Raw genomic sequence first — 10,177 nt, forward strand, 5'->3', positions numbered from 1 at the left:
AACTTTGAAGAAACTAGAATATAAGACGTTTTCAGTTATTCTTTCACACTTTTTTGTTAAGTACACATATAATATATATGTGTGTGTGTGTGTGTGTGTGTGTTTAAATGTAATAGTATTTAAGCAATGCTACTCTACTACACCATGTCAAGTTCACTTTTGTTTTTGTTCAATTCAGCCTGGCTATAGGCTTTAGTCCCATCTCAGACAGACAAGAGAATCTGAAAAGATAATTGAAATATTTATTATGAATGAATAAATAACCCACAAACAAAGCTTTGAAAGGCCTGCATGCATTTCTATCAACTAAAAATGCATGGGCTACATGGAGTAAATGTCATTATTTAACTTAGGGGTTGGTGGTGTTCAAGTATGGCTTGTTTCCTTGTGCTTTTCAGATTTTGTTGAAAGTATTATCAATCTACAATCTTTGGTATTATGAATGTGAAACTGGAGACAAAATGCGGACACTAGGTGGTGACACCACAACACTTTCCAACAATGTCCCACACATAACACAAACATACACAGCGCCCCCTTAGCAAGTGCAATATCACGTCCATAGCACTGCCTAATTCACTCTGAAAACAGCACTGATAATCCTGTAGTGCTTTAGCGATCACTCCAGAGCTACCAGGAGATGGCTCAAACCATGCAGGCTATCTCTCAGGGTTCCCGGCGATGGTCAGGCTGCTGTTTTTTCTTTGCCCCTATCTGCTTGTGCACAGTGAGCTGGTGGCATTCGATGAGCCGGAACTCGGCGGCAAAGGAGGCAAAGAGGAGGAAAAAGGTCATGACCAGAGCCCACTCGCACATGGCTGCAGGAGACTTGGAGCCCGTGTTGTGCAGCACAACCACTGGGGGTTAGCAGTTAAGGTGTAATATGCTGGCAGCTGTTGCAACATCAAATTACATTTGGCCAATGAAATTACAACAGGATTAAGAAACACAGAGATGCAATATTAACTGTTGTGACTTGGGTAACCATGAAATAGCTTGAGCAGTGTAAACAGATCTCACTTACACTTATGTAAAGTGGCCAGGAAATGGTTGTGCAACTAGAGCGTGTGGATTGTAGTGTTCTCGGTAATTGCAGTTAACCAAAGATCCTTTAGACCATATATCCCATCTCTGATTTAACTTGTAACTGGGAATCACGTCCCCAGATGCTAAGATGATGATAATGATGACCCTTTTATCCTTGACCTTTGACCTCCTGACCCATGTGTGGGGTTTAAGGATACTGGCAATAAGGAACACAGTGCAGAGGCTGCAGAGGACGGCGCGTAGTGGTCCCAGCCAGTGGCGGTCCTGAGACGGTTCAGCCTTATAAGTGAGCCACAGCTGCATCCAGAAGTACACCAGACCCACAATGAAGGCCAGGAAAGCGCCAAACAGGTGTATCCCCAAAGACACAGACTGCTGAGGGAAGAGAAAGAGAGACAAAAGATTCAGAGCAAAATGTTAGCGATACACTGATATTATCAAGGTTGATACGGCCTTATTGAGTAGGCCTACATGTATCCATACTGAGAGCATTGGAACTAATTGAAACTTATGACTTGTATATTCATAAGACTTATTTATGTTTTTTTGTGCCCTTACGTTTACGTGTCTATGCTATCAGTTGTCATTGTCATTAAAAAACTAGCAACCGCCATCGCGTTTTCAATAGCAGGATAGGGACAATGAAAAGGCTACAGTGTCACCAAGGTTGCCAACTCCAGCAATTGACAAATGTCTCACCTACCTCAGGCCACACATGCCTTTTTTCATGCCAACCTTTTATCGTTGGCATGCCCTTGCAGTGATAGTCTACAATTATGCTAAATGTTTTCTCCATGGTCAACTTGACTGAAGTAACCTATGGTGATGTCCATGTTCAGTAGCCATATGCTTCTTATTGAGTCAAGCAGTGAAATGTGGTAGGCTTATAATCCGTGGGATGATGTTGATGTGAGTCAGACAGAAGACGGGCCCAGGCTTTAGTATTTCTGTCCATCTCAAACAAAGTTAAGATGGTGTGTTTAGAAAACAGAATTTCAAACATTTTCTCGGGGGAGAAAGGGGGAGATGAACGTCCGACCTGATCATTTTAAGGGTTCAGGCCTGGGTGCGCTCATGCACGATAGATGCCATGTACACATAATCCGTTTCAACGGATGACCAGAAATGGGTTCCAACACCCATGCCTCTCACGGACTACACATTTGCATGTTTGTTGGTAATGGCGCTTCTGTTTTATTTTTTGTCCTTGCGCAAAGCACACAGGTTGTTGCTTCATTATTTAATGACGAAGAATAAGTCGCATTACTTGTCTAGACGTGTGCTACCACAACCACCACATATTTGCAAGGAATAGGTCTAACCCTAGGTCCATACACATCTTCATGATGTGCACCAACCTGACCAAGTTGTTTGTGCAATGTCTGTTAGTCTCAAAAAGATGAACAGATACTCAAGACAATTTATTGATAGACCCCCATTTACCATAATGGTATATGATGTCCCTGTTGGTTTAGGCTACTTATATGAATGAAGGTACAAGGTAAAATAATAATCAATAATGATAATTTTGTCAAATCTGACTGACTATTTTGAATGTGATACTTTCACTGGCATAATACATGTTAGACAGCTAATGTTTGTGTGCGTGCAAATGGTGGTGGGCCTAATTGTAAGAAAGTCCATGGCCTTTTTTTTAGTCCCAGTCCGTCCCTGAGAGCGAATATTATGGTTTTGCTATGTTATGTAAGTATTCGTACTTGTACTCAGCCTTAAAAAAGCGCTATCGGTGCAAGCCTAGTAATGAGAGAGAGAGAGAGACCATGAAAAGATAAATATCAGAGTAGAGGGAGAAGTAATACCTGGAAGTTGCCAAGGATAGATATCCCTATAGAGGATATGGAGCCGAGAACCAGGGCTGCCAGGTTGGTACGGCGACACTGGTAACCCAGGTCACGCACCTGCTGATAGCGGATCACCACAATCCATATGACTGGTGAAAAAGACACCACAGACTGAGCAGGACACAAAGTGACGAAAGTCTTTAATGTTAAAACCGCTGGTCTATATCAGCAAAGATAAGCTTTTATACAGTCAGACAAAAACAGAGCCGTAATAAGAAAAAATGAAGGGAGTATTCTATTACCGAGACCACAGAAGACTTTTTCTTTTGAATTTGAAAATATCACTCACTCAGAAAACTGCTCACATTGCAGATCTGTGAGAACCAGCAGCTCTGGGGGTAGTAGGCACCACATGCGCTATTAAAAAAAAGAAGAATTTTATGGTTAGCACTCACAGTCAACGAGCTATATTTGAAGGAGGAGCACGTCTCTCATTTGTCTAGCGGTATTTTAGCACGATGGTGTTTTAAGCCCCCAACGCAGCGCTGCATGGAAGGCACTAGGGTTAGGCAAGGGTTAGGGTTAGGTTTAGAGTTAGGGTTATAGGATTAGGGTTAGAGGTCAGGATTAGGGTTAGGGTTCATGTGTCATGACAGGGTCATGTCACTCTAATGTCGATACTGTCAAGTAAAGTTTTACCTGGAGAAATACAGGAGTGCGGTCATCAGACAGGCTTCATGCATTGCATAAGAGTGACCCTAAGACACCTGATGCGGAATTGCAGTGGTGATGTTCTGTACTTTGGTACAATTATGTATTCTCAGAAGAAAACTACATATAAACACTCAGGAAATATTGAGGTTCTGGGTGTCAAGGACGTAGTGTTTGTGGAAGGTTTTTTATCAGCTTCAGAATTGACCCTTCGGTTTCCTTCCTTTTATTGCACACACACCCATATGAACATGGACGCGCGCGCGCGCGCACACACACACACGCATTGAAGGGTTTTCTTCAGTCGTAATACAACCCCAAATCAGAAAAGTTGACACGTTGTGTCAAATGCAAATAAAAACAGAATTTGATCATCTGCAAATCTCGTAAACCCATATTTATAGCTTCAAAAAGGACATAGACAACATATCAAATGTTAAAAATGACAAATTTGACTATTTCATGGAACATGTTTGTTAGTTTTGAATTTAAACCAGCAACACATTTAGAAAAAAGTTGGGATGGGGGCAACAAAATGTATGTAATGATAAAGAAAACAAAAGGATGAATACTTCACAAGTAATTAGGGCAGTGGTACTTAAACTACGACCCGCCACCTCATTTTGGGTGGCCCCCCAAAACATGTCCGTAGTATATAGCATCCGGCCCGCACGGGAGTACAACATCGTCAAACTAAAACCTCCGCAATTTCCATCATTCATTCATTCTCTATGGCGAGTCTTAACAGTACACATGTAATACTCTTTTTGTCCACCGGTGGTTGTTTTGGCGCTGTTTTGCAAACTACTCCGAGTCTCTGGCCCTCTCTTGGAGCCAGGCATAGTGAGTCGGCCCTTGAAAGAAAAGGTTTGGGGACCACTGAATTAGGGTAACTGCCACCATGACTGGATATAAAAAGAACATCGAGAGGCAGAGTCTCTTAGAAGTGGAGGTATTCATCACTCTGTGTAAATGTGTGGGCAAATGATGAAACAATTAGTTAATGCTTCTTAACATGAAATTGCAAAATATTTAGGGATTTCATCTACAGTACAGTACATCATTAAAATAGAGAGAATCCAGAGAAATCTTTACAAACAAGGGAGTCGGGACAGAGCTGAAAAACAATATTTGCCATGGTCTTTTGGACCTCAGATGGCACTGCATTAACACCAGACCTGTTTCTGTAAAGAAAATCATTGTATGGGCTCAGGGAAAACTTCCAATAACTTTACATGCAAAAGAATAAATTGTATTTAGACATGATTAAATGCCATCATCTTATCTGGGCCTGATCTCATTTACAATGGACTGAGGTAAAGTGGGAAAATGTCCTGTGGTAAGACAAGTCACAATTTACAATTATTTTTTCATGGAGTCCTCTGGGCTAAAGAGGAGAGGGATTATCCAACTATCCAACATATCCAAGTTGTCATAGTGCTCAGTTCAAAACCCAGCATTTATGACAGTGTGGAGGTGCATTAGTGCTTAGGGCATCTTGCACATCCTTGAATATTTCAGGAAAACAATGTGTTAGGAAGAGGTGGCCTGGCAACAAGCTCGAACTAAGTCTAGGGAAATTAGATGTGCTGCCCAGACCAGAGTCCCTAACCTAAGTGTGTGCAATGGTGGGGCAGTCAGTGTGTACGAACTAATAGGAGATGAAATGCAAGAGGACACCAGCTTACCTCCAAGTCCTGGACCAGCCCGCGCATTGCCTTCTCTAGGCGACCAGCCCATACGTAATTCCTACTTCCAAGAATGTTCATAGAAAAATGTGGGGAAACCCCAACACAAAAACAAAACAACGAAAATGTGTCCAAACACAAAATATATATCCAATGGGAGAAAGGGAATATTCATCAAAAGGGTCCAGGGCAGAAACCATGAGGTGCTGGTAGGCCCCAAGCAGGCCTTCCCTCATGCCAAACTGAGTTCCCTCCATTAAAGCCGCTTCATTGCTTTTATAGCTAGCTCACAGCTACCAGGTCAAAGAAGCAAACTGGTGCCCCCTTGTGGATGAGATGTGTTTGTGAAAGTGTGCTGTCTCACAAAGTGCAAATCACAGGCAGCACATCGTAACAAATGCAAAATTAATTCTGCACATATTTAAACAGTATTTCTTCACAGAAGAAGAGTCCAGGTGCTAAAATGGCCTGTTTGCAGTCCTGACCTTTCAAATTGGGTGCATCACGGAATAAAAAAGATGATAAAGAAGACCCCATACTGTTGAGCAGCTGAAATCCTATATATAGTGCAGGAATGGGACAACATTTATTCTCAAAACTCTAGCAACTGGTCTCCTCAGTTTCTTAAACATTTACAGAAAGTTGTTAAATGAAGAGGTGGAGCAGAACAGTGGTCCCTATCATAACTTTTTTGAAATGTGTTGTTGGCATCAAATTCAAAACAAACATATTTCCATGAAATAGTCAAATTTGTCATTTTCAGCATTTGATATGTTGACTAGTCTATCTCATTTTTGCAGCTAAATATGTGTTGACAAGATTTGTAAAGCACATTCTGTTTTTATTTTCATTTTACACGATGTCCCAACTTTTTCTGACTTAGGGTTGTAGTTCTGCTTCACTTTTAGGTGTGAACATAATTACATGCACTTGCAGTGCGGTGTTTACCTGATGTATGGGAATCCTGCAGTCAGATTAACAGATTCATTGGATACTGCAACTCCATACCTGGGAAATATAAGAATATGTGATGGTGTTTCTTGGGAGTTATATTACAGTTTTTCTCAGTTGCTTTGGCGCATTTCTCAGATCAGATTCTCAAAACTTTGTTCAAACTCCATATAATCTTATCAGTTGTGCGCATCATTGAAGCATTTTTCCCCACCTTGAACAAATAGCAATGTTTTTGTACATCCATGCAACTGATTTTATACAAATGTCTACTTTTTTTTTTCAATGGCTTATGTCATGTTGGTCAAAATGCACTATACTGGTTCCTTGCTGAATAGTCCTACTCCATCAAACAAATTGACCTTATTTCATTGCTTGTGTCATTACATACAAATGTGTTGAAGTTGTCGTAGTCTGTCTAGCATGTATATATATACTATATATATATATATATATATATATATATATATATATATGATCTGACAGACCTGTCAGGATGTATAGAAAGATGTACCATGGTGCACAGCTCTGACCAAGGGGTGTTGTTTTACTGTATATTGGTCATTGCTATTTGCATAATGCTGTAAAAGCTTTGTTTTCATTATAATGTCACAATGTCTGTCAACAGAAAAACACTTTGAAACATATTCGCTGTCTTGCAATCAACCCCTGCCACACACAATAATGTGTAACTTTTTAGTTTTGAAATTGAGAATAGTGCTGCCTTGCGCATTGTTCATTAGGAAATACTTACAGAGTAAACTGTCATATTGACAACAAGACAAAACTGTTTGACTATCTTGACATAAACAATGACATCATGACCTGTCATATTAAGTGCACTTACCGTTTCATTGAGGCATAAACTAAGCATTTTGAGCAAGATACACACTTTTGGAGGTTTTCCACTATGTGGTGCAGTTTGCACTAATTGTTTTGAGAAATGCATGTTGTGCAATTACATTAATACACAGGATTAGATGTTAAAATCCCTTGTGCCAAAATCCAAGGTAAAAACACATTCAGAAGCCCCTACTCAAATTAACTTTAAAAAGCACGCTACCCACAAATCCGCCAACAAATGTTTCGTTAAGTTAGGCCCACGACACCTCATGAAGGCTTAACAGTGAAACCAGCGTCCTGGAGACACTCCCCTCCATGCTGCCACCATATTACCACATTAAAATATCCAATACCCAACATACTCTTAACCAGCCTAGGCATGGTCTAGGTTGGCTAGGTTGGTCCGTCCCGTTGACGTGGACTGAACCATAACCATAAAAACTGTAGCCAACCACCATCAACCTAGGCCCAGCCCATCACAAGCACAAAACAAATTAGCCAGTTAGCTTACGCCCCATGTTGCCACCATATTAACACAATAAACATCCAAATACCCTTAACCAACCTAGGCATGGTTGGCTAGGTTGGTCTGTCCCTCTACATTTGACAATGTATTTCATAGGGGTCATCTTTGCCCTTGGACATTTTCAGCCGGTTGGAAATTGGACTAATTTTATTTTTAATTTTTATTTATTTTATTTTATTTGTTTGTTGTATGTTGTATGTCTTGGTGTCACGGGTACGCTGGCGACTACGCCGCTCCGTCCGGCATCTATTGTCTTTGCTATTCTGTGCCAATGACAATGTCTTATAGGCCTATGTGGAGCGCTTTGGGTTGCACTCTGCATGTTAAATGCGCTATACAAATAAATCTGACTTGACTTGACTTGACAAAGGAACTTCATAAACTGTCAATGGCCACATTAGCCGAGGCAATAAACCAAACTGCAAACACCACAGCTTGAGCTTACCTGGCAGCCCTGACTTGTCAATTTTTGCAATACCTTGCCTAGTGACCTGTCTCAAGTCTTCCACCTGTGATTTATCACTAGGCTTGCATCATACCACCTTCCCAGACTCTTCACTGGTTTCTCCAGAACTGTGGGAATCACTTCTTTATTTATAGCAAACTTCTTATCTATTACCTTCCCTTTAACAATTGAGAGACTCCTAGACTTATTTGACTTCACCTTCATTCTGGCCCATTGCAAATTGCTATTTAACTTATCCAGCAACCTGTTGGTGCATGGAAAGGTTGACGTCAAGGTTGTCATGTCGTCCATGAAAGCCCTAATCGGAGGGAGGCGTGGCCTTCATTATGATTCAAAATGCAAAGTGACTTAGAAAAATGGTATTATTCTCTTTCCAATTTCCAAGACACATCAAGCAACTAAAGAAAAATACTAAGGGGATGAAAAGATCTGTGTTCAATGGTTTAGAACAGGATAGAACAGGGATAGACAAAGGACCATGTCAGGTGTAAAACAAGGTAAAGAAATATGTATACTCACACTGCCCAGATACCAGCTGTGCCTCCTACTGCCAGGATAACAGGAAGTAATGCCCAGGCCCACATTATAGACCATCAGATTATCTGTACGTAGTTCACATGACAGGGATCATCAACTCAAGCATCACAGTCAGTCCTCAAAAGCAAAATATTTTATATACTCTATGACACCAAATGTTTACCTTTTGTTTCAGAGGCAAATATAGAATATAAATTTATTTTCTAAGAAACAAAGCTATCATAACATAATGAGGGATATCTCCGATTTGCCTTGAGTCGTGAAAACATTAAAAGTTAAAACTTTGAATCCCAGAATCCACATGAATGAGTAATAGGCTAGTATGACAACAGTAACTCTTAGTAACTGTAAGCTATTGGGGTTTAAATAAAAACATTTTTAAAAGCATACTGAGAGCAACATCTAAGTTGATAACAAATAAAAGAACATTACATACCAATGCAATTGGTCAACACCATGAGACAACCATGAGACAACCTTGAAATGCCTAGTGTAAGTACAAACCACAGCAGTCCCAACTTCTGTCTAAACCCAAGCCCCTCCTTGCTCAAAGAAAGTAATGTTACAATATTGTCTAGATTAGACCAACTCCTTATCTGAGTGTACTTTGATCTCTGTCCTTCATTTGTTTCTGGTAGGAAACTAACCTTCATAACATGATCTGTTAATTACTGTGTTAGGTGTGATTTATGCCATGAATATATTCCTTCGTATTATTTTTTTCAGTTCAGAATACATGAAATGTCTTAATTACATAAGTTCATTCTAATTCTAAAGCTTACGCATTATTAGTCCTGATATGAACTGAATCAGTACAAATTTGTAATGAAATCAAACCTGATCTAATGCACAACACTCTGCACTAGGTTGCTGAAATCAGAAATAAAACAACAGGACATAAAGGGGATGTGCTGTGAACTTACTAAACTAAACTGAGTAATATTAGACTAATGTCTATTCATCAGAATCACATAATGGACAAGAGAGAATGCCTACCTATCCAAGCAATTAACTAATCATACATCTAAAATGTTCTAAGATACATACATGAAGCACTGATAATCAGCAGTAGTGATATCACAACATTAAGTTGTGGAAAATGAGTACAGTTTGCAAAATAAGAACTTAGAAGATAAACATAGAAATCTAAAATATGTTGGATTGTCACAAAAACTCGAGACAAACTAATGAAAAACATTTCTTTGGATCATTTACTCAAAGTTATTTTTTCACAACTTCCCCTTCATTTTGAGTGAACTTTGTGCTTGGCATTAACATTGAGAAGACAACCACCCCCAACACATAACCACCCATGCACAGACACAGATGTAGGCCTACATATGACACAGAAAGTAGATGGTAGTCTTTAACTGCAATGATCTAGGATATAAAAGGGGAACTCACCTTCTTTGAACACATCTAAAATCTGACTGTTGACTAATCAGTTATGGATATTAGCTGTGCTATAAAATAGGTAGGAGTAAATTGTGATTATGGTTTAATGATTCATCCTCTCTTTATCATCTTCAAGACAGCCAGGGGCGCGTCTAGATTTCTAGGCTGACCAGCAATGGTACCATAAAACACATGCTTGGTTATGTGGCCG

The 10,177-nt window shown here is 39.9% G+C and overlaps 1 protein-coding gene across 3 annotated transcripts; it reads right to left on the reverse strand.

Moving 5' to 3' along the window:
- Positions 1-228: 228 nt before the first annotated feature.
- LOC125296657 (modulator of macroautophagy TMEM150B-like) lies at positions 229-9,028 on the reverse strand. Of its 3 annotated transcripts, XM_048246693.1 has the most exons (7): positions 9,008-9,028; positions 8,554-8,636; positions 6,197-6,256; positions 3,199-3,266; positions 2,868-2,998; positions 1,245-1,422; positions 229-857 (listed from the first exon to the last, which is right to left on the reverse strand). In XM_048246693.1, the coding sequence occupies exons 2-7, from the start codon at positions 8,616-8,618 to the stop codon at positions 667-669; spliced, it is 693 nt and encodes a 230-aa protein (XP_048102650.1). In that variant the 5' UTR covers positions 8,619-8,636; positions 9,008-9,028; the 3' UTR covers positions 229-666. The 3 variants fall into 3 exon arrangements, with proteins under 3 accessions (XP_048102650.1, XP_048102647.1, XP_048102649.1); XM_048246690.1 differs by lacking the exon at positions 229-857 and having other exon boundaries at positions 866-1,422; XM_048246692.1 differs by lacking the exons at positions 229-857; positions 9,008-9,028 and adding an exon at positions 8,735-8,784 and having other exon boundaries at positions 866-1,422.
- Positions 9,029-10,177: the final 1,149 nt, after the last annotated feature.

This window comes from Alosa alosa, chromosome 6, assembly GCF_017589495.1.
Source record: "Alosa alosa isolate M-15738 ecotype Scorff River chromosome 6, AALO_Geno_1.1, whole genome shotgun sequence".
Taxonomy (NCBI): Eukaryota; Metazoa; Chordata; class Actinopteri; order Clupeiformes; family Clupeidae; genus Alosa; species Alosa alosa.

Bases quoted from the DNA above. Each gene is read 5' to 3' on its own strand.
- LOC125296657 (XM_048246690.1), bottom strand. From the start codon at position 8,618: ATGTGGGCCTGGGCATTACTTCCTGTTATCCTGGCAGTAGGAGGCACA. The intron at 3,267-6,196 runs GTAAACACCGCA...TTTTTTTAATAG, and splicing joins GCAGGATTCCCATACATCAG to CGCATGTGGTGCCTACTACC. The intron at 2,999-3,198 runs GTGAGTGATATT...CTTTTTCACCAG, and splicing joins CAATGTGAGCAGTTTTCTGA to TCATATGGATTGTGGTGATC.